Genomic DNA, 26832 nt, shown 5'->3' with positions numbered 1-26832 from the left:
CTACAAATGGGAAAATTCCTAAACCGAGTACTGTTTTTAGTTCAGCTGGTGATCTCCCATCAGCTTCAGCAGGATCTGATTGTGCAGCAGGAAAAAAATTTGATATACCGTGCGTTTTTCTAATTTCAAAATGAGTAAAGAAATTTCACTCTGACCTGAGCAGAAGAGCAAATAAAAATCTGTGGATCAGATTCTCAGAAGTCTCACAGCTAATGGTGATCTTAAAAAAGCCCAACCAAGGAGCCCAACCACTGTAAAGGAGTTTACAGGTTATTCCCAGAGGATGAATATTAAGAGTCTGAATTATATTTCTTTACAAAAGGCACAGTCAGTGCCAGATTCTGTCCTTGGGCTTCAGGGGAACTTGTGTGCTTAGGAAGGGAGCTTCCCCAGGATCACAGCTTTAATATTTGGACTGTATAGTGGGAGGAGGAAGGAAGGCATAACGTACCCAAGAAACAACAACAGCTTTGCAGCTGCTGATGTAGCCCCCAGATGCTGTAGTAGCTTTCTAATCTCACATGTCAAGTCTTCAGGGAAGTGAGGCTGATAGATTTACTAGTGTATTCCTAAACCCTGTCCTACCACAGTAGTGCTGGAAACCACCTGTCTCCAATACATTAGGAGTCTCTGCATGACTGCATTTGGGATGTTCTTCCCCTTGGCAGCTTCTCCAAACCTCATCACCTACCACCCGACCTTATGAAACACAAGAACCACCCTAGTCCTCCTGCTTCCTCCAGCCTCACAACCCCTTCCCAGGGAGCGTGTGTTCTCCATCCTCGTGGCACGCTTGCTTTTAATGAGGAGTACCTGCTTTGTTCTCCATCCAGAAGGCAGTGATATGCAGCAATGTCTTTCTCCAGCTGTTGTTTGCTGGTCAGCAGGTTTTCACGATCCCGCTGCTGCTGCTCGGTTTCTACTTTGATTTCTCCCATTTCTGCCTCCAGCTTGGAAATGACAGAGCCTAGGTTCTGCAGTTCGATGTCATGCCAGTGCTTGGCATCATATAAAGAGTTCTCCAGACCCCTCTTCTGTAAGGGCAGGACAGCAGACAAAACAGTCAGTTTTCGTATGCTTCATAGTCTTTTTTGTTCAGGTTTGGCTGATATCGCTATTGAATATACTTAAGTGGAGATATACTATTTTGAGAATTCCTTTCTTTAGACACTTTGAAAAATGTGTATTATCATTACAAAGGTTGAACTATTTTGGTTACAAGGCACAGATATTCTTCACATTGTCAAGTACCAAGCAATCTCAGTGCAATTATTATTGAGTATGAAGACACTGAAGATTGACGTTTGGGGCCCAGTTGTCAAATGTGGTACGCTTAGTGCACCACCATCAATCAAGAAGACCCCAGAAATGTCGGGCATCTCTGGAAACAGTATACTGGAGAACGGGATTTATCCTTAAGTCTGCATCCCAAGATGGGAATATTTTCCTCAGAAGGCATGTTGAATTCACACAAAATATACCCATTGAAAACCCAACATGACTTACCAAGGTTCTCAAGGATTCGGTTTCTGCTTGCAAGCTCTGTATTTTGCAGGCAGTTTCATGGAACTCTGTTCTGAGGCCCTCCACCAGCTCTTCCTCCTGGGTCCGCACGGCAGCAATCGTTTCAGCCTGTTGCTGGTAAAAGATGGCGACTGTCATCCCAGCCTACTCAAATTATGGTTTAGTTTCCTTACATACCAAACTGACAGTTAATACTTTCACAGTTTGTGGCAATTCTGACTTTAACTTTGAATCGTGTGTATTAAATCCCTCAGTTGAACAACTCTGGATACTTCTTAGGGTCAAAATGATCGTATTTTCTATGCATTTACTGTAAAATGGCTTATACATGTAAGCGTATATATTTTATCTATGTCAACAAAAGCTCTTCAGCATTCATACTAGTAAGTTTAAAATGACCTATAAAAAGAAAACATTGCTGTAATTCTTTTTATAGCTATACTATAGTATTTTTTTAAAAGGTAAGTGTTTTCACTTAGTCTATTGGATTTCAGAAGTGTTCACACCTTGATTTTTCACGTAGGATTCTACGAGTCAGAGACCAAGTCATATCACAGAGGTCAGGAAAATAACTTCTGTTAATTGAATTAAGATATTCTTATGCAATTTCATGCTCTTGTTACTTGCGTTTTTATATGTGTTTATATGTGTTTAGTTCAGGCTCCTTGAAAACAGGCGAAGGAAAAGGTACCTTAGTAAAAATAAAATTTCTATACTTTTTAATGAGGGATGAGATCAAGGTTTTCAATCCAGAGCTCTGGGCTCTCCAGCAAATACAATTCCTCAGTCAAAACCTACATTTCTTCTGGTCAACGCTAAAGTTAGACTATGCAAAATACTTCCATTCCACTCTGAAAATTCATCTTGACCTCGTCCTGCTTTTCTGATTATGCATTCTTTTATTTTAAAAGTAAGATCAAATTTTAAAAAAATCTGGGACCATGCACCAGAAATAATTTTTATAATTTTTTTTGTTACCACCATGTGAACCCCCTGCGTTGGTCATTGTGAATGAAATTATCTCAGGTGCAAAAGGTCAGCAAAAACAGATGTGTCATTTAAGTACCAGTTAAGTCTCAAACAGAATTTAGGATTTATGAACGTGTGATGCAGAGGGCTGAATTTCATTCCAAACACCAAAACTGTCCTTTCCAGCAAATTGCACAGAGCTTGTATTTTTCAGATGTACTTTATAGAGGCTTGTGCTTCGGAGAGACATAATCCCTCCTCACTAGTCTTGGTGAACCCAGCCTAGTCATCAAGGACGTGCCACCCTGGAGTAATTTGTGTCTCCTAAGTTGTTGAGAGTGTAGTCTGCACATTATGATACGAGGACTATAAATGCCTCTTGTTAAACAGATACATTGGGTAGGGAGGTTACTGTGGCATAATTACTAAATTGGCCAAGAATACAAAAGTACAGCATTGTTCACACATTAAGGGAAGTCATAAAATCAAGAAGCTTCTGAGGTAGAATACAGCCGCAGCTGGCACACGAAGAATGCAACATCTGTGATTCCCTGTACAAGGTTGTTTGCGAAACTACACGAGGGATGGAATGGAACGCGATTGTTCCGTGGCCTTCCCTTGTGACGAATAGCAGATATGGGAACGAGATGGTATTACGGAACAGATAAGCTGCCTACTTGCTTACTACAAAACAGATAAGCGGCCTACTCACTACCCGAGCCAACATTTCGTCAAATGTTGATGAAATGCTGTCCTTTGTGCGAACTTTGCTCATTACAATGTACCAAAACACACCTCCATCCCGGAGGCTACCCGCCCTCAAGGTGTGACCACTCTTCCTTGAGTACACCAATCACAATGAAAGTATTAATGACTAAAGTCACTCAAACTCCACTTTGAAGATAAAAAATACTATAAAAATAGCCCAAGAGAGGGGGGGCATGGGGGAAGACACCATCGTGAACAAGTCAAGGAGAACTCCATCACTGACTTCCGGGACCAGTGGACGGGCTGAGCCTTTCTTCCCCCCCACAGGGACGCCTTTGGGTAAGACTTTGATTATACCGAGTGTTTCCTCAGGGAACTTAGAAATTTTTCTAGAGAACCTCTATCCTACATTTATAGCCAGGCTGTACTGTTTATAACTTTGTCGCGCGTTTTGTATACTTAACAATATCTTTATTTGCATGTGCTTTGCAGACTGTATTTATCACCCGCAATCCTAAGAACCTATATAGCTGTTGTTTAAATAAACTGCACTGTTTAAGAGCTAGTCGTTTTGGTTTCTCATTGAACGCGACCAAAGACTCAAGAGTGGCCATGCTAGTTCAGGAGCACGACTAGACTGAAGGTGCAGTCCACTGTTAGTGCATCCAAATCGTAATAGTGTAATACATATTAAACGCGATTGGGCTGATAGTGCTGAATTGGGCATCACTCAGAATTTAAACCTAGCCGCACCTGGCCTCACACCTCAGTGAGGAGTGTTAGAACGCAAGGGGGTTTATCTTCTGCCAAAACCGCTTTGCCCCTTTTCACACAACAGTTACCTTTGCATCTATATTTATAGCCTACACCCATTACCTGAAGCCTGGCATCTCTCATCCACAGTTACCCTGCTGGTGGCCCAAATGCTACGTATAGATCCAACTTGCCCTCACCACAGGTGATGTTGAAACTCCTCCAGGAGTTACCTTAAGCTGTCACGGCTATCTGACATTAGTGATATGAATGATAGAACAGGTAGATGGAGTAGATGGAGGTGGCCCCATCAGGCCCTAAATACTAAGGATGACACTGCAAGCAATGAGCTCTAAAGCTTTTGGTACACACACGGTTTCCCCAAACTCCTTACAAGATTACCAGCTGGGTCACCCCAAGAGTCTGTGTGGAGGGTCCTGCTGGGCATGACACTTGGCTTCAGCTTTAGTGCTCCTTCTGTAGAGAAGTGCAGATGTGGTCTTTGTGCCCTCTTCACTAGGCAATTTGTGTTTTCTGGGGCCTCTGCTCTTCCTATTCCTGAGATGCTCCACAAGGGAGAGGCTATACCAAATCATGGTGCACACAAACAACTGGATTAATGGGAGGAGAGGATTAAATCATCCTCCTAAATCTTTTTCATGCTTGAGTTTCCTAGGAATATGTGGATTTCAAGCACATCTGTACAGTTCTGAGCCAGGCATTGTGCGAGAGCGCAGAATCTCTCATTAGTCTGTTTTTCATGGAATCAAGATAATTAAAGGATGATTAGGGATAAAATACCAACATCCGGGGTCTGACCAACATGATTGATAGCTCCAGAAGGAAAGTGATTTTGATAAGCTCTTAAGAAATCTGTGAATGTGTTAGTAAAGCAGCAAAGAAGGGAGAAACAATTGACATAATTCACAAGATTTTTCAAAACCTTTTACGAGAGCCAGCATAGGGGACGACAGAGGAAGATGTGTAATTGTGTGCTCAGGGCAGAGCATTGGCATGGACCACCAGCTGGTCAAGAGACAGGACATGGAGGGGAGGATTGAGGTCTAGTTCCATTATGATAAAAGTTTAACAGCTTGAAGCCTTAAGGTTTACTGCCTTGGAGGTGAATCATGAACTAGAAAGATTTATGGATGGCAGAAAACACTACAGATTAGCAATGAGCAGGGGCGGATGTGTGGACTCAAACTACATGAGTGAACAGCGCCACAACATTAAGTAAAGCATGTTTAGGGGGGAAATATTAAGCAGCTTGCATGTCTTACAAGGGTTTAAATCACTTGTGTCAATTCAGGGAAAGGTTTTGAGCATTATGGACATGAAAGTGCAGAGCTCAAACCGATGGACTGGAGTTCTGAGGTTACTTACTCATCTAAAGAAGTCCCATGTGAAACCCTGTTAGGTATGAATATAAATTGGTATGTTTTGGTGCCTGAATACTCATGAAAAATCTAGCCAAGATTGCAAGTCTAGTCAGAAGACAAAGCAAATGAGGCAAGGGAATTGGTCAGAAAATAACAAAAATACTGCCCTGACATCTAAGTCAGTGCTAGGATGCCATTTGAAATACCTTGGTCTCAACTGGTCACAGCTATGCCAAAGAGTGGGTGCAGAGGAAGGAAGTTAAGGCATTAAGGACCAAGGAAAAATCACAAGGAGAGATTGAAGAAAACAGTAATGAAGAGGAAAGGAGAGGAGGGAACTGCTCTCTCTTCTCTGATGTCGCAAAAGAGCAAGGACAAATCTTTTCACATTGTGGATAACCAAATGGTGTAACTTAGCCACATAAGGTGACATAAGTCCACAAGCTTAGCTGAAAAAAGGGTTAGACATAATTAGCAGAACTCTTGTTATCTGTATCAATAATAATAATCTGAATAGATCTGTATGAGAAACAAAGCTGTGTAAGATGGAAAACTGCATCATCTGGGTTTACTTAGAGGTAAATTTTGGGACCCAAAACCCTAGAATGTCATACCTGAACCTGCTCTGAACTGAAACTGATCTTTCCGGAAATCTGTGATATTCTGATTTTTCCTCCCACTAAAAAATCAAACCAAAACAGGAACAACTTAAACAAGTATGAGCTTAGACTAAAGTGGCTAAGCAGATAGGTTAGGTTATGTTTGCTTTTTGGCATTTCTCTGCAGCATCTGGTGTTGGACACAGTCAAAGACACGATATCAGGATTCAATGACCAGTCTAGTATGAGCTGGCAGTTTGCTCCCCAGATGATATCTCTGTGCAGTTGAAAGACCAGATATTGAAGGTACGAAAGAAATGGGAAGAAAGAAGTTGTGAGGGGGTGTTTGCACAGGAGGAGGAGGCCAAAGAAGCACGACAGGAGAGTTGGGCCAATGAAGAATTTGGTGCCATCAGAGTAATTCTCATTTTTCTGAAACCTGGCAGTGGGCTAGGAACAGATTTTCTGGGCAAAGCTTAAGAGGCTACCGAGGATGCTCTGGCTTTGCAGGGCTGCATATGCTTTGTATGGAGGCACTGTCTGGACTTATGTAGTTTTTTATTGTGTCACCGACTTCCTTTGGGCTGTACAAGCTGAAAATCAGCGCCCCGCAGACTAAACTTAAGAAAACTTTGCTTAGTAACAGCCTGGCCTGCTCATGAACTTGATGGGATCTCTGGGATAAACTCCTCTGGTTGGCGTCTTGTACATTCCCTAGCACCTTTGGTATCACTGTTGTCACAGGATTTTGCTTCTTTATTTTGAAAATAACCACCTACTCAGAGCCTGGATATATCCTTGCAAACATATTTCTCGCTTTTCTTCTTCCAGTTTGGTTTCGCTACTCTCTAATTCTCTCATAGCAGCTCTGTACTGTGGAACGGGGCGGGGAGGGCTGTGTTTTTGTTAAATGTTTCTTGTAGCACAGCTGTAGTTATGATTTGGTGTGCCATGATCTGTTGTAATAGCCAACTCAGAATGAGATGGCTTCTAAAATACAGGCTCATGCACTGAACTTAATGCTTCAGCTCTGCAAAAATAGTTATTATTTCAGCCAGCCACTTTGGAAAATGAGTGATCCTTCATGTCAGAGATAAGCTGCATTAAAAGGCTATTTCAGACTCAGCATCAGGAAAAGAGAGAACTTTTAAAGGGAATGGCTATTATCATCGCTTTTAATTTCTAAATTAATACTCAGTTTTCGCACCACTGCCAAAGGAAACAATTTCAAGGAGAAACCCACAAGGAGTCTTGTAATTATACAGCCACACAAAGACTAGCTGTATAATTAGTGTAGAGCAATGCGTTTTGCCCTTTTGATTTATAGACCCCTGTTCAGTGGAGGAATGGCCCTAGTAGGAAGGGTAGTAACTGTGGCTTATCTGACACAGAAGGTATCGACTGATTAAGTTTGGTTTTCTCAGACAACGTTTCAGAGCCCTTAGAAGTCTCCCACAGATACCTGTGATATCAGCAGGGTCACATCCACTGCTACTTAACTCTCTGCATCCCAAGAAAGTCTCTGATATTTATGAGTGTATTTTCCAATGTAGTTGGACCAAAAGCCTTTAGATTTTTATGATCTTTTTTGTGTCAAGAAAAAAAACTAAACACTCAGCCCTCAAAGTTACTGCAGAGTATTAGATTTTGCGTTTGCTTCAAATCCCTTAATATTGCAGCACTTACCTTGGTACGGAGCAGGGTACCTGTCTCGGCACGATTCTTTTCAATGTCTCTCTCCCAGTGGATTCTGATTTTTTCCAGTATGTCATCCAGGCCACTTCCCAGGGGAACATCAAGTTCTTCCAGCTGAGATCCAGCAAGTTGCTTGTATAACACCTTCACATCCTTGAATAAAACCAACAGACATAAGAGAAGGTGAACTGGACAATTGAAGGGTAGCTTCGGAGGGGCTCGAGGAAGAGCCCTGTTAGTTCCACAAACAGAGACAGTAATTAAATGTGGTCCTGAAAGGTGTCTCTGCATGAATGATTTAGTGCACTGGAGGGTTTCTTTTCCAGATGTGGATTTGTCTTGCTTCTGCTTGGGGAGTCTTGCTGGAGTTCTCCTTCGTGGAAGGAGACTGAAGCCCTGCACCAGGGCACTGCGTGAAGCAGCCTTCTCACCATGCCAAGTTTCTCCAGCGGTCAGAGCTTGACGTACACACAGACTGCGCATTCAGGACCATGACCATATTGCACTATGCAATAGCATAGATACATATCTGCTGGGAGATACAACAAGTTGTGCAAAACAGCAGGACCTCTACAGCCTTGCAGCTTGGGCGAGCCACATGTGTGCTTTTATGCATGTGCACATTAGATGAAGAGCACTGTCCTTCTCTGTGACAGCATTCTGTTCTTTGCATATAAGTGCTCCAAAAACACATAAGCAGGAGAGAATTAGTGTGTCTCGAACTGCATGCTTAAAGGTAGAATATCAGTTGTGCACTGTGTTCAGGAGCACAAGAATAAATGAGATTTGCATGTGTATCTGAACTGTCTGGCACCACAGTCCTTTTACATCAATCTGTTTATATGTGCTATTGACATAAGAAAAAAAAAAAGTGGTGTAAAAGCATCTGGGAATTGTATTTGTAGGCAGTGGCCCCTGACAGTGACAGTACTGGAAAAAAAGGATGGGCAAGTATATGTGAATTATGAACCTGCAAGAACGAAAGCCTCAAAATGTGGCCACTTCAAGTGCACGAAAGCTTCAAAAGAACTTGACGTGGATTTCCTAGTGGGGGCACTGGAGGAAAGAAAGGTTTGAATTAGTTCAGGGAAAGTCCTTGGGACTTTAGTGTGCCAGAGCTCAGCTGGAGTAAGTGCAATAGTTGCTTCCAGCCTTTATTCTTTGACTTCTCTTGAGCAGCTTCCCCCGGTGCCACTGCTGTTGGAAAACCGTGTCTGTGCTGGGGTGGTTCTGCGAATGCTCAGATACTCCCAGCGGGTAAAGAAAGGAGCATCCTTTCACCCTGCAAGGGTGGTTTAAAGGGGATCTTGTGTATTTCTATCAATTTTCTGTTTTCCCTCCTATCTAAAACAACTTCCACCTTTCTCATGCTTTGCAGTGGTGCTGTAGCCACTGATTATTTTCTGCCAGCCTTGGGGTTAGACTCGTGAAAGCAGGGAGGGGATGAAGCAACTTCATCTTGGCAACTCAAGTCTCCATATAACTGCCAAGGCTGCAGAAATCTTATGGTTGAAGAGATAACCTGTAAGAAATGGGAGACAGGATAGTGCCTTGCTTCCATGAGCCATCTCAATTCAAGCTCTCTTTTACTTTTGAGGCATCGGCACGATTGCTTGCTGTCCATTGTGTGGGATTAGGCGCAGCTCTATATTTGAGCTGCCATCAGCAAAGATGCTGACTTGGGTCTGATGCCGAAACCCCTGCTGAGGGGAATGAACGACCTTCATGCAAATAGTGCTGGTGAATGTAATGAGTAAGTGGGAAGTATTGCAAAATTGAGTAATAATGGGCTTCCCTTCCAGCTGCCTGTCCCTGTGACTTTCTCCAGTGGTGTGTTGCTCAGGAGAGACTCGGTTTTGGGAATCGAGCAGGAGCCAAGCGGGAGTTTTTCAGAAGAGCCCGGTTAATGCCCAGTGTTAGTGCAGCAGGACCAGAGCTTGTTCCCTGCACGTACATTTTCTCTTTACATCCCTGGCTGAGAATCAGACCTCGCTGTTGAGATGCCCACATATGTCACTCTGCAACCCCGTGACCATCACGTGGTGTCTAGCAAGAAATTGAGTGATGATATCTCTTCCGTGTCATATTTATCAGATGAGAAAGAGTTAAAACTTCAATGTAAGTAATTCGGTTATGCCTCAGAGGTTACTGCTTTAAGTTAACAGAGAAGAGAGAAACAGGAGTAGTTTTCAGGACAACCCCCCGACCCCGACACGGCAGGCAGAGCTTTTTAGTGCTTGCTTTGTGCTAGATGTATGATACCAACCAGATGGAACAGGTACACATTGGCTTTGCAGTGTCCCGAGTCTGGACTTACTTCTTCGTGATTCTTTGACAGCAAAGTTAGTTCTTCTTTCATGCTCTCTATCTGACTCTCCAGATCCATTTTAGTTAAATTAGCATCATCAATCACTTTATATAGGGAATTAATTTCATCTTCCACTGCCTTTCTGAATGGCTGCTCATTTTCATACCTGCAGAGAAAAAAAACCCCAACCTTAATACAGCACAGCTCAGCAAGAAGCACCTGCATTTTTTTAGATGACACCATTGTGCTAATTAGCTCATGTGTCCCAGTCAGAGGCACAGAAACACAGAAGATATACTTTGCTCTCACCTTGTCTTGCCATACTTGAATTTAACTGCCTGAAGTACCCTGTCATTAACTCAGAGTGTAATAAAACAGGCCAAGTTAGCAGTCTGCGCTATGGTGGTTATCAGCCTGATAGGACTCCTGAATAAGTACGGAGAGGCACGTGTTCTCTTGTTAGACCTGGTATTTATATGGTATTTATATACGATATGAGTATGGGTGGCTTTTTCTCTTATTTTCTTGGCTGTAAAATGAGAATAATTGCTCATTCGTCTACATAAAAACTTTTCAGAGCTATGGTTAAAGAAAACACACACTTTTACTAATAAACATGCTGATGGAAGTCTGATCTATCTTCCAGGGTCCCAACCCATCCTTAAGACCAGATCCTAGTAGTGCCAAAATAAATAGGAAATTTGAGCGGTTGGTTTGTCAACTAGAATTACTGTTAAAGAAAACATCTTTTTTCTAAACCATGGCTGCAATGGTAGGGAAAATTGTGGCAGGCAGTTGCTAGTCTGCAGCGCTGCTTCCTGCGTTGCTCCTGTTTATACCTTTTCATTTTAGACTTCCCATTGCAAACGTGTCTGGGTTGCGTGGCGAATCTTCTTGGCTGGGAGGCTTTTGTGTCAAACCCAGCCAACCTGGGAAACTGGTGGCCAGGGAGGTTAGACAGGGGGGTGGCAGGTTAGACAGGAGCCAACTTCATAAACAAGTCCTGCACTCTGACCCTTGAGAGCCACCTTCGTTGCTGGGAGTTCAACAGCCTGGGGAAGAGGCAGCTGATCCCAGTGAGAATCAGGAGCTTTCACTATGCAGTGGATTGATTTGACATTGGTTTTATTATGTAGACTGCTTGTCCAAGTCAGCTGACATTTTTAAAACTTCTTAAAATACGAGTGTAGCTTGCTGGATGTAAAGCCACAAAATGAGTAGCTCAGGGTTGTATTTCTGAAATAAAAGGCAACCCTAAGAACATGATTAACACATGTTTTCATATGGTTAAATAAAATAATACCAGGGAGAGACAGAAGTTTAAGAGATGATAAAAATCATAGGAAATAAAAATTAATTAGTTTGAAATACAGTTTGTGTGTCAGATCTTGCAAAAAGCTATTTGTAAACGAGCAAGTCCATTGCCAATGAAAGCTAGAAGGATAATCAGGCCTTCTGAGTAAAATTTAAAGAGCTTCATGCACTCATGTACATGAATATTAGGCTTTGCAATCAGAAAGATGTTAAAAAAGTACTTTGCCAGTACTTAAGATCTCCTTTTACTGTTCATTTCTCTCAGTAAAGACAAGGAAAATCAGTGCAGCCCACTTTTGTTTTCTTATCTAATGTTTCCACACTGATGTTTGTAGTGGTACAGTTTTTGCTTTTCAGCTGCTGCAGTAGAATGATTTTTACTTCCAAAACCACTTGCGTGGCACTGCAAATTAAAACTAGCAATCACATAAACGTTTGCCTTTATAAAATGTCAACCCAGATTTGAATGAATACTGACCTCTCAGTAAGAGATCAATGTCTTTATATCAAAGAATAGCTTAAGTAATTTTGCTAGTGCACATTTTTGTTACTATAAATCTTCAAATTAGCCAAAATAATGTTAGCATCATAATTATTTTGCTGTTACCAAAACTATCTCAAGTCAGATAGTTGAATATTCAACTTAAAGGAGCAAGGCCATTCTACTCACTAAGCATTACTCCCCTGTAGAGTAAGCGTTTGCCAAGGCAAAGTTTCAAAGAAAGTGGCCAGCTAGGTGCCACCAGAAGACTACCTGTCTTTAAAATCTTCAGCACAGGCTTGAATGTTCTCGGTGTGCAGCATAAGACGAGCATTTTCAAGGACTGCTTCGCCCACCTAGAAAAAAAGAGGCAACAGAGGTCAAGCAATGAAGAGCTTCAGCACATCAGCTACAGGCACTGTGCGTGTGTCTTAAGCAGGTGTATAGCTTTGATTTTTGAAAACAATCCTTTAGCCTAGGGCTGCTCAAGCCACTAATTCCAGATAACTTAATCGATTAATTTTGTACATAGAAATTCACAAATTCTCTGCAAATAGGCTGTAATTTGTCATCGAATTGTTCACTGCTCCTAAGCGTTCATCTTGTGGAAACACGTTTCTTCTGATTGTCAGCTGGACGCAAGGGGCAAAATTCATTACTGTGTGCAAGGTACATTCGTCATTTAAGTCCCACTTATATTTTCTAGATACAGTCAAAGTGTAACACATATGCAGTTCCTATTCTACTTTCCGTATCAGCAGTCCTCTTCAGGGTCATCCTCTTCAGTGAGCCAAGGAATACTTGTTGCTCGTGCCCCCTGCGAACCATCCTCAGCTCCCAGAGAGTCGTTTTTCTTCTCTGATGAGGTCCTGTAAGCTCTTGTGATAGATATGAGACCTGAGAAGCCGGCAGTCTTCAAAGATCATTACACCAAATGTGAAATGCTTTGGAAAGATTGTGCAAATAAGTCTGTGGTATCATTGCTGTGGCTCTGGGGTGTAACTTTAATACCCAGGAGGCACTTGAAGGGTAAGCAAGCCTGAAAGAAGTCTTGCTGAAAGTGACATAGAAGCCTGTTGTGATTCAAGAAGGTTACATAAAATGATAAAAAGGTAAAAAAGACCATTGTCTGCCCTGGAGTCACACGTGCACTAAGCTATGGAGGTGACCGAAGACATGCTGAAATCCATACCAGGCTTAGAGTGATCATCTCTGCAAATAACTATGTGGGGGCTTCAGCCATCACATGGTCCATGTCGTCGCACTGGAGGAACTAAACTGAACGTCTCTTTGGTCTTTTTTCAGGAGATACCCATGGAGATTTGCAGTTGAAACCAACCACCACATGAGTAAAAGCAGCTTTTTAAGCGTTCCAGCAGAACTCTTGAAGCAGAAATCTTTCTTTAGATAATTAAGTCTGCAACTAAATAAGATCGCAAATCCCCCAAAGCATTCCACTCCCCTAAGGTGACACAGGCCGTGCAATGTGGAGACATAACAGCTGTGTCCAGACAATTTATTTCAAGTACCGCAAGTGGGATCGGTGCCTTCATATGGTCCTATCTACTCCTTGACCTGCTGCTTGGCGATGGAGTGGAGGTGGACATGCAAGGCTGAAGCATTTCTATGTGATAATTAACATTTACCCTCACAAAAACTGGCTTTTTGCTCCAAGTGTCTTACAAATCCTTGGACAAACAAATATGGAATATGTGAAGGCATCTGATAAGGAAAGTTCTGGAGGAATAACCTGTTCTCCACATTGAGAAGTTCATAATAGATCATAAAGTTAAAAGCACTCTACATCTATTAAATCTGAGAAGGCCCAAGAGGTAAAAGTGGTTTGCTTACTTCTCACCTACTGTTAGGAACAAAAAGAGAAGGTGGCTGTGGCCGGAAGCCTGAGGCTGGAGCTCCATTCCTGCCAGCTCGAACTTAGCTTGGCTTCCAAAGGAAACAGAGCTCATGCCATTGCACGGGCGGCCAATTTTTCTTTAAAAACTGTGTGATTTCTTGGCCAGTTCCAACCAATATGATAGAGGGCTAGGCCATCTCAGGGACACGCAGTTCCAACATGTTTCATGCAAATCGCATCGAGACAGAGGAGAGAGCTCCTGTGAATGCTGCCACTGGCAAAAAAAAGCCCGAGTTTAGGCATGAGAAAATTACAGAGCACCGCGAATGGGCAGGAGTAAGAAATGTTACAAAAGCCACAGGTGTGGTCAAAGAGATGGTATCTGATGGCACACCAGCCAGCCCCACCATGCAGCACGCAAGTACAGAAGACCTTTATGTGCTGCCTTACACACAGAAATGGCTCATCTTCATCGTTCAACACCTTTTGTCCTTCTCTCTGTTTTTTTTTTTTGCAACCCCGCTTTACCAGCACTGGCCAAACTCCCCAGCCCTTGGGTCATCCCTTCTGCGGCATTTCAGAGTGGCCAGGCAGAATCGGGATTTTGGGGCCATGCTGCTCTGCTGTCCTGAGGTCCCCTTGCACCAGGAGACCCGAGTTTCTCCTGAAAGACGGAAAAAAGACATTTAGTTCCTGCATTGCAGCAACGTGGAGGTAGAGGCAGTTCTTTGATCCAAGCTCTGAATTTTTGGTTGGGTTTTTTTCTTTTTTTTCCCTTTTCTTTTTTCCTACAGAAATTATTTCATCTTCCTGCCAACTCGTAAATGTATGGATTGTCAGAGAAGCTTTTATTTTTTTCCTGACTCAAATCAGGGAGCAGAAACGCTGCCCCTTGAGTTGCCCTGCCCTGTCAAAACAAGCCCATTTGCCTCTGGCAGTGAGCCTCTATGGTTACAATATCTGACCTAAAGTCTGATGAAAATGAATGTCTTTGAGGGAATTGGGAACATCCTATGGGCAAAAGTAACATTAAATCCTGTGAGCTGCACAGTGCCACTCAGAGTTATGTTAATGGCTAAGCTTAGAGGCTGAATTCTGTGTAAAATGGCTTTTGGGCTGCATCAAAAGGAGAAGCAGGGAGCAGCTGGTGATTTTCCGTTGCCTGGATTTCTGCCTCTATGCAGAGGAAAACTGTTTTTTAAAAGTGCTTTTCAGTTGTAATCTTGTGGCTTTATTGAGGCATTTGAGGTGACTTCTTACCTGCCCCACAAGTGGATGTCTCTACCAGGGCGCTGATATCATACTCCTGAGCAGTCGCTTAATACCCGACTCCCCTCTTCATAGACCGTCAGCTAATGCCAAATGTTTGGTGAGAAAGTGGCGGGCTTTCCAAAACTGCACACAAAACTGAACTGTGCCGTGTAAGTAAAAATGGTGTAAAAAAACCCCTCTAATGTTTGGAAGGCTTCAGGGATGAGCACTGTAGTGGGAGCCAGCAGGCGTGAGCCTTTCAGCCCTCCTGGAGATGAGCTGTGTACGCTTTAAATCTGACAGCAAACCCGAAGGATAAATAATTACACGGTAATTTCTATGTAGAAACCAGATTTCCTGAAAAATTCTCCCTGATTTGCATGAGCCGTGAAAGGCCTTTTCTAGACTTGGGAAGAAGAGACGTAAGACTTCCATCTAGTGGCCCTTTTGTTTGATTTAATTCTCCTGATAATCAACAGCTGGATGCAAACACGCAGCATTAGTGGGATGGATTCGTAGCCACTTTGCTGACACACGTGCTAAAACGCCTGATGCAGCAGTTTAGGAAACACCGTTCTTTGTGTCCACTGGAAATGAGCGGGCTCGCAACGCTGCAAGTACTTGGACATTGCCTCCTCCGCTTGTAAAGCAGAAGTCAGCACTGTCCTGCCTCACGGGGCTTCTTGGAGGCTTAATTCACTGATGCTCATGTGGCACTTGAACAACCAAGATGGGAGGTGCTGTCAAAATGCAAATATTATTACTAATAATAGCTCCTTTAAGCCACCTATTGTCTTTCAACACTCGCATCTGTGCTGCACGTACACCTCTTGAACATGTTTTTTTTTCAGTTTTCGAATTAACACTGGGTATTTGTGGTATAAAACATCTTAACTAGAAAGCAGCAACATTGTTGTTTGATTTCACTGTGACTTTACGGACATGAAAATGCAATTTTAATTCTTAGCAAAAAAAAAATCTTATGAAAATATGCATCAACGTACTGGCCCATTTACTGGGTTATGACTGGCAACAAGAAAAACCAACTGCCTCAAGGGAGTCTGCAGACTCCAGCCTTGATAAAGTGTGATGTGATACAGACACTGACGGGGAGAACTTATCCCTGGTGGCTGGCAACTTTCGACTTTTAACAGAGATCTGACCAAGTTTGGAATTGCAAGATTTCCTACACCTTTCAAATTCTTAGCTGTGCTTTACTGATAGCTTCATATAGGTTTGCTATTCTTTCAAATGCCTAATCCCTTTCTGAATGCTGGTAAATTCGTGGCCTCAGGTGTGGCCTGTGATAATGAATCTCATGGTTTAATTATTCATGTAATGGAAAATTATCTGGCTTTTAAGTTCACTTCAGTTAAAGCAAATGATGCCTCCATGGAGAAAGCTCGGAAGATGCTGGTCTAGTCTTTCCTTCGCATACAGAAAGAAATGGTTGGTATCAGCCCATTGCCTCCAACACATTGTAATTGAGAGCTAAATCGGCTACAAGTGTGCAACCCTGTGCCTGCTGCTCGGATGCCACCAAGCAGGAAACCAGTAATGCTTTCAGTCACGCTTTCTGTGTTGAACCCCTTCTCAGAGCCTGAAGGAGGAAAACCTGAAGGCAGCAAGAGCGGCATTTGGTGCGTCCCCTTGGGAATGCTAATACTTGGAGAGAGGCTGGGAAGATCGATGGGTCTTTTGCTGATTCCCGCTGCATCCAAGAAAACACGACTTCATTTATCCGTCGAATATTTTATAAGTAAACAGGACTGCATCAAAGAATGCCTGGTTCTCAAAGCATGAGATACCTCCTAAAGAATTGATCTGTAAAAACTGTCAAGTTGCCCAAATACAAGGAGAAAACCTCATCCCCCCACCTCACAGCTGCATGTGAAGGTACTCCAAGGTTACGCTGTTGGAGGTGGCTGAGAGGACATAAAACTTAATTTATTGCCATCCTCTCTATGGTGGTCGACCAAGCTCTGTGCCATTTTGTGGGAGTTTGTTGTGCCCTTGGATTATTTGCGGAATGCTCTTTCGCCCATTTACAGACATTAATCATGCACCGTGTTGCGTTAGAGTGTGTTACGGATAATACTCAGCGGCTCTCCTGGCCCCGCACCAAATACATTACGGGGTGCAAGTCCAAATGTGGTGATTCCTGGGGCTGTCAGTCTTGTATATTCTCCAGGCTTAATATTGACACTGAGTAAATGCTCACAGTAAGGCCAGGTGCAAATAAAAGTATCTCTAAAGAAAACTCGGGTGATCTTTCAAATGCTCCCAACCATGCACAGGAATCACAGCAGTGATAAAATTGGTCCAGGATGTTTATTCCTTCTTCTGCTTCTGTGTTTACTCCCGTGATCTGAACTGCGCTACGTGCCATCTCCCAGAAAAAACAGATCTCCATGTCTCCCACGCAGCCGTAACGGAACGGTCACGGAGGCTGAGCTACCCTCTCCTCTCCGTAAACTCACTGAGATTATTTCAAGTGTCCACTTTTCCCAGGTGCTGCCCTGCTCCCTGGGAAGGAATTACCATTACAGCCTCCTATTCTGCGGAAGAGACACCTTTGATTAGAGACAGAACTTTCTGCAAGAAGACCAGGATAAAGCTTGGAGAAAAGGAGTATGCCCCAGGTAAAATGAGATGAACTTGTATTTCTGTCACATGAATTCCTCTCGGCAAGGATTTCTCATTTCCCTCGTTTTCTGCAAAAATCCTCCCATTTTGCGCCTGTCCCAATTAGTGTGTGTCCACCTGCTCTGCTAAAAACCAGCTGCCCGGGCGCATAATTAATGCTGTGAGCTGGATAGTGGCTTCCCATCATTCAGCTCCTGTCAGTGACCCCCTGCTGCGGTACAGCAGCGATAGCTCTGACAACTGCCATGAAACGCGAGTGTTCCTTCCCCTGAGGGACCCTCCACTCGTACCCTCCGAGTCACTTGTTGCCACGTTTTTCCCCCTAGCTCTGTGTTTGGGAGAGATGCTGGCACCCAGTTGTCATTGCTGGGAGGACAACTACCCGAAATCTGGGATGCTGGAGCACATCCCAGGAAGGGCAGGAGAGAAACGGGACCTCAGGTCCACTGAGGTCTCTCCTACCCCACTGTGGAGATGGGCCCATCACATTTCTGATTTTGGGACCAGGAGCATCCTACGTGGCCGTATCCTTCTCTTCTCACTAGCAGGGCCAGAGGAAGGGGCTCCTGTTGAGACACACCCCCCACCACCACCAATTGCGTGTTTTTATTTCCTTCTTCTTGTTCAAAATCTATTCCTATCATAGGCATCAAGGTTAAAAAAGGTGGTGGCTCAAGCGGTTTTCTGCCCCAAGACTTCCGCAGCTGCTTCGTGCGAATGGCACCGAGGGGTTTATGGCTGCTGGGAATCCCTCCTGGCTGAAAGCACGGGGCTGGCTGGGGATTAAAATGAATCCTCAGGTCTTGTAGGAGGCTGAAAAAAGGGTATGTCATGTTAAGGCAGATGTGGACATCTACAGAAAAATGTAAATATATTTATAAAAATTACATCTAGAAATGTATCTGCCAGGTATCTCTCATTTCTGTTATACCTCGCTCCTGAACACCTTTTGCTTTTCCTACTGGGAGACGTGTCATGGCAGGAGGATACAGACTTTGTGTGATTGCAGCCGTTTCTGTGGCAACTGATTTTGATGTTGTTTTAATAAATGTGACAGTTTCCGTGTTGACGCTGGCATACTTTTGCCAATTAGCTGCAGGAATCAGGAATGAGTTAATTGCTGTTTGGGCTGGATGAGGTCCTGCTTTCATTTTTGGTTAGATGCTTAATACAAAAAAGCAAAGAAACCTATTAGAATTGTACGTAACAGCTCAGAAAGTCAAAACCCACTAAGTGACGCCTCTTTTATTGATTTAATTGAAGTAATTTGGAAAACTTGATGTACTCTCTAATGTGTTTTAATGGTTAAATAGATGCAGATGATGCTAATATTTTTATCTTATTTTCTATCATACTTGCAAATGCTATTACTACATAGCTTTATTTTTCTGATTTTATGAAGGAAGAGCCCAATATTCAAGCTAGATTTCATTACGAGCTGCTCTTATTTACTCATAAGAAAGGGAGGCAGAGGCAAGGCGGCAGGATGACAATATAAAGAAAGCCTAAAAGGAAAGCAATTTGGATGAAAAAGTACTACACGAGCAGGTTCATCCACACTACAATGTTGGAGTTTCATATAAAGAAAAATCAAACAAACCTTCCTAAGTACTTACGGTCCTACTTTTTTCGTCTTAACCATAAGCCCTGGGTAGGTTTTACAGGTGAGGCCTACAGGTGCCAAATGGGACACTCGTTTGGAAAACACGGGAGGTGGCTGCAAAGCATTAAACCCCCCCATCTCACATCAAAGTCCCCATCTGCCTCAGCAAGATGATGGGTTCGAGGGTACCACTTTCTGTAAGCACCCCAGATTCAGAGCACCCATTGCCTTCAGCAGCCAGTCCCTTTGGAAGCTTGATAGGATTAGCGGCAGCAATGTCATTTACCAATACCAAAAGATAACAACTTTAAAAGTCGGTGAGTAACTGGGCGTCTCTGCTGACATGATCTTTCTACAGGAGCTTATGCTGCCACGCTCAGGGTTCAGACCGCGTTTGTAGCGTCCTGGGTGAAGACCTGCCCTAAAAACACAGAGCACTGCGAAAACGCACCCTCTTCCCTATGACAGGGGTAAAACTCTGGCCAGCCCAAGGTAAAACACAGAATTCTCTTGAGGAACTTAAAGTCGCCTTTCAGGCTTTCTGGAGACCTGCCGATGGAATTTTCTGCGCCTGCACCAGCCCTGCCAGGAAGAGACGTTCAGGATGCCGGGCACCAGCGCTTCGGGGTCCCATCCGCTCCTGCTGGCTGGGAGCCGAGAAGCTGGGACTTGCGAGGTGCAGCCCAAGGGACAGAGCCCCACGTTCCCTGCGAGCAGGACATCAGCCTGCAAAGTCTTACTGGTCAGCAAGAGGAACTATTTCTTGTCCATGAGGGAAATACAAATACCATTTTGCACAGCCCCCACCTCCCCTAAACACTTTCCCGGAGAACCCGCAGCCTGTGCCGTACGGAGAAGGTGGGAGGAAGAGATGGCGGGGCGGCGACAAAGAGAAGGGAAGGAGTCACTCTTTTGTAGCCATGTAATTATTATTTTTAAATAAATAGAGCTTTTGAAAATGTGATTAAGCAAACGAGGGAATAAAGTAAAAGTCTGAATTGCTAATTTTAAAAAAACCCAACAACGTGCTTGTAATGATATCATATTGCGGGATAAACTAATTCAGCCCTAGCAGTTTTCTTTTAATAATTTTGATGCTCAGAGTAATAACCACAGCTAAGAAAAAAAAAAATAATTAAAAAAAATAATAAAAAAATCACCCATTTTAATCAGCCCAGACTATCGCGCCTTGGGGTGCATATTCAATCGGCCCCATGCGCAGGATGCCTGAGGCAATTCTCCTGCTTAATAGGCATTTTCCACAACACACTGTGAAATGATAATGCTAATTATCATGAAGATAGATTTAAAACCCTCTGTCTAGGGCACCGCGCCTTGAAATCAGGCGGCATTCATCATCAGCATCAACCCTTGCCGCTCAGGGTTGCTAATGACTCGTGAAGCTCCCTCCGTGCGTCCCCCCCCCCGGCTGCCGACAGCGCTCTGGCGCTCACCTGATGGTAAATGGCCTCCCAGTTCTCCCGCAGCGCTCCCCAGCTGCCCACGCTGGCCGCTTTCTTGTCCAGGTAGACTCTGATGTGCTCTTCCAGCTCCTGGTTGACCTGCTCGAGAGCTCGCACCTTCTCAATGTACTCCACCAAGCAGCTGTTCAGGCTCTCGTAGGAGAGACCCCTGGCCTTCTCCAGCCCCGGGGCCAAGGGCACGGCGGCAGAGGAGCTGCGCAGACCCTGGAGGAAGACGCTGCTGATGCCCAGGGCTCTGCGGGACACTCGGGTGCCCAAGCTGCTCAAGCCGCCGGTGGGGACGGTGCCCACGTAGACGCCGGGGGGTCTCGAGAGGCTCACTCCGCCCCCGGTGCTCACCCGGCGGCCGGGCGGTCCCGAGCCCTCGGCCGCCGAGGAGGAGGGCTGCTGCCCCAAGAAGGACGACCGTCGCCTCGGCAAGGGCATGCTGCTTCTCCAGCCCTCAGCCCGGCCGCCTTCGCCCCGCACTGGCGGGAGGGATGTGCCGAGCCCAGCAGGCTGGGGCTCGCGTGGGGGGTTTCGGCTTTGTGCGACGGCTTTCTGGAAGGGGGGCTTTGTCCTGCCCGGCAGCGCCCGTCACATTGTCTGGGCGGCCGCTGGGTCAGCAATCCCATTTCAAGGGAAATCTCCCTGCTGCTGCTGCTGCAAATGTGACAGAAGAAAAGCACAATGGTGTTTACAGGGACAGCGGGACGGGGATTCAGTGGAACGTACGTGTTAAAATACCAGCGGTGTTTCTACGCTGACATCCAGATGGTTTCCTACCCTTATCCCTGCAGGTATTTAGACATATATTACAAGCGCATTGGCCACTCACACCCATGCTTGCTCTAGACAGAGGCTCCTGCAGCAAGACCTGACCTAAAGTCAGCAAAACTCAAAAGTTTTGAGCAGCCGGCAGGGCCATGGCTGAGCTGAGGCAGCCTTTTGCTGCCGCTGAGCTCTGAACGCTCCCTCGGCCCCCCTGCAGCTTCTGGATTTCTCTGCGTTTTGGCTTCACCACCCGACCAAGGCACGTTGCCCCAAACCCAGCAGATTTTAACCAGGGGCAAGCAACCCTCGCCTCTACCCCTGCTCGGTCACTTTAATGTCACATTGTCAATTCCACCTGGCCTGTTCAAAAAGGGCCCATTTCCCCGTGACAGCACAATGTGGCGACCAAGCGAGTCAACTGCGAACTGAAAGAAAAGGGCAAAACAATCCCTGAGACTTACTGCAGGGGACGGGGTAGGTTTCCCCTGCCCTTCTTTTTATGTCCCTGCTCTTTAGCGACTAGTGATCAGGTGGGTAGTTTATATAATACCTAAATAGGATGTGTGCATGGTCCAGCAGCATCCTTCACTATACGACGTTAGGGATAGCGTTTTCTACCTACACACAGGGATGCTTCACAACCAGAATGCCAGACTTGTTCCCCTGTAGGATTATGGTCTGCGCATCTTTGTAGGCACGCCTGTAATGTGCTGACGTTGGGCATTGCCCTACCGCCGTGTGGGTTTGCGAGTCGTTGGCGAGATGGAATACAATCAGAAATCCCTGTCTTCCACGGGTGCCTAATACTGGCTGGCTGCGTTTGCAGCTGGAGTTTGTCTCGCTTGTTTTTGAGGTCCGAGAACTGCGAGACTGCCCACAGTCAGGTCACCATTTCCCGGCTGCGTGATGCCTGGGAGCAGCGCAGCATCTCGCAGATTTGCGAATATTTTTGGCTGGTTTCTAGGCATTCTGCATTTAGACTACCAAGCAAACCGTGCTGGCTGAATGACGGGAATCCTCCAGTATTTCTTACACAACATTTTCAGTGTATTTGCTCTGTGTCAAATAAAAAAATTCAGCCTTGCAAAAGCAATAGCACATAAAGAAAACAAATGTAAAAATACGGACTTTTTTGCAAAGTACTGAATTTATTTCTCTTTAACCTTGTTCTCTCTTTCCACCTCCCTGTCGAAACAGAAGACGAAGGTCTTCATGGGATTGCTTTCGCTCTTGGCAAGACCCTCAGGAAGTTTTTACTCTATAATTAACCAGCGATTTCCAGGAGCCTGTTTAGTATATCATGAGGACTGCAGATATCATATTGCATAACATTTATCCCACAGTGAAAAGATATATTCCCAAAGTGCCCATCCATGTCCATGCACAGCCACATCTTCCTGCGTGCCCCGGTCACCTCGTAGGGCAGCAGTGCATTATTCTCTGATCCTGGGCAGAAAACCAAATATCGAGGAGAACCCCTGTAACATTAAAATTTTCTAATTTTAGGAAGCCCGCGTTCAGATTTGTGCCTTGGCACAGCAGAAGTGCACGCGTTGAACAGGGAGAAGGGAGGGGTGATAATGCCCCTGTGGTCCCCCCCGTCCCAGGGGGAGCCACGTCTTGGTCTGATTCCAGCCGTCATTTAGTAAAGCTGCCGGGTTGCTCTGACTAACCACAGCCACTGGGACACTGCTGGCAGGTGGGAACAGCTGGACCAGACGTGCCGCTGCTATAATTCCCTTTTCTGATACCAGCGGTGGCTCACCTTGAACAAGGCATACGGTTAATGATGCCCCGCTAACCCTGTCCTGCCTGAGCTTCCCTTCTATGCAACCAAGCGATAAACCCGAGCAGCTGGCGGCACGGAGCAGCCAGCCGGAGCAGGGGGCAAACTCCCTCCCGCCTCACAGCCTGCTCCTGATGAAGTGAGGAGCAAAGGTAGAAAATAATCTGCAAGGACTGATGGCCAGAGGTGGGGAGAGGACGGCTGAGGCCTCAAAGGACGGAGGCCATTTCACTTGCTGAACGATACAAAAAAAGGCAATTTGAGAAGCAAAACTGAAAACTGGTGCCACGGTAACAATTCTGGGTTACTCAGAGAGAGAGCATCGATTTAGGCAAAGTCATTCCACGTTCCACGTTAGCCTCTTCCTGTAACAACCTATTTTTAATCCATCATTTACCATCCATCGTTCACCCCTACTATTCCCCTAACACTATTACAGCCTGCAATCTAGCGCTTAACTGGGTAGGACTGAAGTGTCATTTTGCTCTGAAACACCACGTTTTCATTCCTAAGGGGGGAAGGAAAGTCTCAGAAAGTAGAGGGGGGTATGAGGAAACTTGATCCAGTGGCACTGGCAGTCTCAGCACACAAGATAAATAAAAGAGTGGGGAAGCGGGAACGTGGTCAAAGCCATGGCACTCAATTGGTGGGAGTCCCTAGTCACCAGATTTCAATATTTCTGATAAATTCAAAGGAGGTTTCTGTTCCTTTGAAGGGGACACTCTACGTGCCTTCTCTTGAGGCTGTTTGCTCTGCAGGAAATAGTTCAGGACTCATTGGGCCAGAGTAGAGCAGCTGCGTCTCCAACGTGAAGTGTGGTTAGGACATTTACACAGGAAAAATGGTCATTCTGGTTCTTGCTCCTGTAAAACGGTTTTGGAGCTCAAACTGGAGCTCGGCTCTCCTGTTTAAGTCTGAAGAAGGTAACGTAAAAAAGTAATGGGGCAACGTTACTACCCCAACGGGTTTGCCCATGTCTTGCATGTCCCTGGATCCCATGGGTGCATCAGTCGGTGCCCTGGCAGTGCTAGAGTCGTGCAAAGGATACAAGACTGGCACAGGAGCCATACAGACTGCTTCTGGCAATGGAGCTGGTCCCATCTCGTTTGTATTCTAGCTTGGCAGTCCAAAGGAAAGGAGTAACCGAAGTCATTCTACAGTAAGAGAAGGGACAGTCAGTCACCGAGCAGGAATGCTCATGGCCAGGCTGAGCAATGTCATGCAGGATGCAGGATGCTGTACCCAGCACGTGCTGCCTGCACCAAAACCAGCCAACATTCTCCCAGACCAAGGGTATTGAGCAGCAGATTGTCAATGAGAGTGAAGAAAACAGTCCGTTTGGCAGGTGTTTTGCTTAGAAATACCTTTATTTTATAAAGCCACAGTTTGTTCTGTAAAGTTTTACCACACTTATAAAAAAGGGGCTGACAATTCTGAGGGAGAAAAGAAAAGCTGAAAACATTTCTTGTAATTCAGGGTTACACAAAGGTTATATTTATAATATATATATATTTATTTATAATTTGGAGACAGCAGAGATGAAACTGCAACACGCGGGCAGCTGTGGGGTCATATTTCAGAGACTTGCTCGTGTCCTACAAACAGCGTTTCTTGACAGAAGGGGTTCACGAGGACCATCCCACTGTCGCGGTAGTCGCCGTTGGCGGGGGAGCGTGGCTCGGAGAGGTGGTCCTAGGAGAAAGATAGAGAAGCAGGGTGAGCACTTCACACCCCTCGCCCTCCATGAGCACACAGGGCACTCTGCTGCGAACGCACGTGAGCGATGGACTGCTTCTCCCAACCCTCCAAAAGTGCTTGAATTTTGGGGGCTCCAGCTCCCACAGAGCTAAGTTTGGTGAGCCCGTTTTGCCCTTCCTCAGGCAGCAGGAGCTGTGAGTGAAGAGCTCCTCTGATAACCAGGCTGATTCCTTCTCAATCTGGGGACCCAGAAGTCAGATGCACCAAGCTTCAGGTCCCTTAGCAGAATTTGAGTTTTCACGTTTCTTTCCTTTTTCACTTCCACTTCACATTGCAATAGTTTCCTGTCTATCAGCTCAGCTTGACTCCTCAGAGATGCATTTTCAGCTTCTTTTTAAGGTCAGAAAACCACAGATATGGTTCCCAGCTACCCGATCACGCCCCAGTTCAGTCACGTTCTGATCAGGTTTAAATGACTCAGATGGCAGCTTTTGGAGACCATCCTGTATGCGAATAGGCCTATCGTTCAGTTCTTGGTAAGGCCAGACCAGGTCCTGCCTCAGCTTGAGCAACACAATTGCCAGCACAGCGGGGTTAATGAAGCGACTGTGACGGCTTGTCTAGTCACATCTCAGAGGCTCCTTTTTAAAGACTTTTTTTTTAATTTAATGAGATGAGTTAGTCAGCTAGCTGATCTGAAAATCACTTTAGCGTAAACCCAAACTCTCCACTGTTTCTGGGTTTTAAACACCTTTGAACTAAGCTAAATTATTCTTCTCTGTCTCTGAGGCCAGAGAATACATTTCTATCCACAGGATCACCTGCCCATATATGACTAATCCCACCAAACCAGTCAGATCCCTTAAGTAAAGGTTGATGAGTATATGCCACCGCTACGCACTGTCTTATCCTGTTGTCACAGCAATATGGAACATATCTGCAATGCCTGGGAACAGGATGGCAATCTGGTTTTGGTGACACATTTATCCCATCTGATATATGTGTAGGAGTAGTATACATGTGTAGTCTTTCTCAAAAAGCTGTTTCCCCTGAATACGCGTAGGGATTTCAAGGCTTTATTAATGTGACTTCCTCTCCCCTTCTCCCAGCATGGCTTCAGTTAGTGTTTTCAGACACTAGTTCTGCAAGTGACGTACCTCTGAAGTCTCCAGGGACTGGATCTCTCTCGGTAACTCTACAGCATGCCTGTTGAAGTAGTCCATGGTAATAGCGTTATTCCAATAGCTCAGGTTGTTTTCTGGGTTAGACGTCTTTTTCTTCCTCCTCATGCAGCAGACTGTCAGCAGAACTGCTGTCAATAGAAACGTCAAAAATTTGGTTATTTCCTTTCAATAAGGGCTCATCAATATCATGGATTTGTTTTTTATATTACTTGAGGAGAGGGATGGTGACCTTCATTCCTACAATTTGCTCTCAGTCAGATCTAGCTCTCTCCTAACAAACCCCACACAATAAAGTCAGAATCCGGGCCAAGCAGATGAGGCTTTGGGCTTGGCAGAATATGCAGTTTTTACTTTCTTTTTGATGTGAGTTTATAATCTCCAAGATGTGGCTGCCGGGCTAATGAAAAGCTTTGCTGTTGTAACTGATGGTATTTTAATACCTAAGCAGGGATTTGTAGACCCCGTGGGGCAGAGGACACTCCCCGGGGGCTGCGAAGGATGCCTCTGGGCAAATCTTTTCTGCTTCTATCAAGTTCAGAGGCTGCAGTGATGAGCACATTAGCAACCGGGCAGTGAGAGACACCGGTCCTAGGCTCAAAGTCATTAACGTATGTAGTTGCACATCTTCAATATCAAAAGCTTCTGCCCTGAAGTACCACCGATCCCTGCCTCTGTCACCTGCCATTCGTAACTTGGATATTTGGGTACTTTGCGACCATGCTCCAAAACATCAGCGACCAGCTGATGGGCTGATGGGAACAGGTGGGGTCCTGAGCAGGATAGTGGTGAAGTGGCGTGGAGATCCCCACCAGCACCTGCCTCACGTAGCTTACACTTCC

General features: G+C 45.0%; 2 protein-coding genes across 4 annotated transcripts in view; both read right to left on the bottom strand.

The window, feature by feature from the left end:
- Nucleotides 1-145: 145 nt before the first annotated feature.
- BFSP2 (beaded filament structural protein 2) lies at nt 146-20998 on the bottom strand. The gene is made up of 8 exons (XM_074573531.1): nt 20543-20998; nt 12460-12630; nt 12007-12089; nt 9948-10104; nt 7622-7783; nt 1507-1638; nt 814-1034; nt 146-155 (listed from the first exon to the last, which is right to left on the bottom strand). Exons 1-8 carry the CDS (start codon nt 20996-20998, stop codon nt 146-148), a joined length of 1392 nt encoding a protein of 463 aa, XP_074429632.1.
- A 3461-nt stretch (nt 20999-24459) lies between these two features.
- TMEM108 (transmembrane protein 108) overlaps nt 24460-26832 on the bottom strand; it is a 165242-nt gene continuing 162869 nt past the window's right edge. For all 3 annotated transcript variants that reach the window (XM_074575192.1, XM_074575193.1, XM_074575195.1), the window contains 2 exons: nt 25967-26121; nt 24460-24803 (listed from right to left, as the gene is read on the bottom strand). In XM_074575192.1, the coding sequence (XP_074431293.1) occupies nt 24681-24803; nt 25967-26121 (278 nt within the window). In that variant the 3' untranslated portion in view covers nt 24460-24680. The remainder of the gene's footprint in view (nt 24804-25966; nt 26122-26832) is intronic.

Source organism: Larus michahellis, chromosome 2 (assembly GCF_964199755.1).
Source record: "Larus michahellis chromosome 2, bLarMic1.1, whole genome shotgun sequence".
NCBI lineage: Eukaryota > Metazoa > Chordata > Aves > Charadriiformes > Laridae > Larus > Larus michahellis.
Note: the sequence above shows the minus strand (reverse complement) of the source record. Positions and strands in the feature narration are given on the sequence as shown.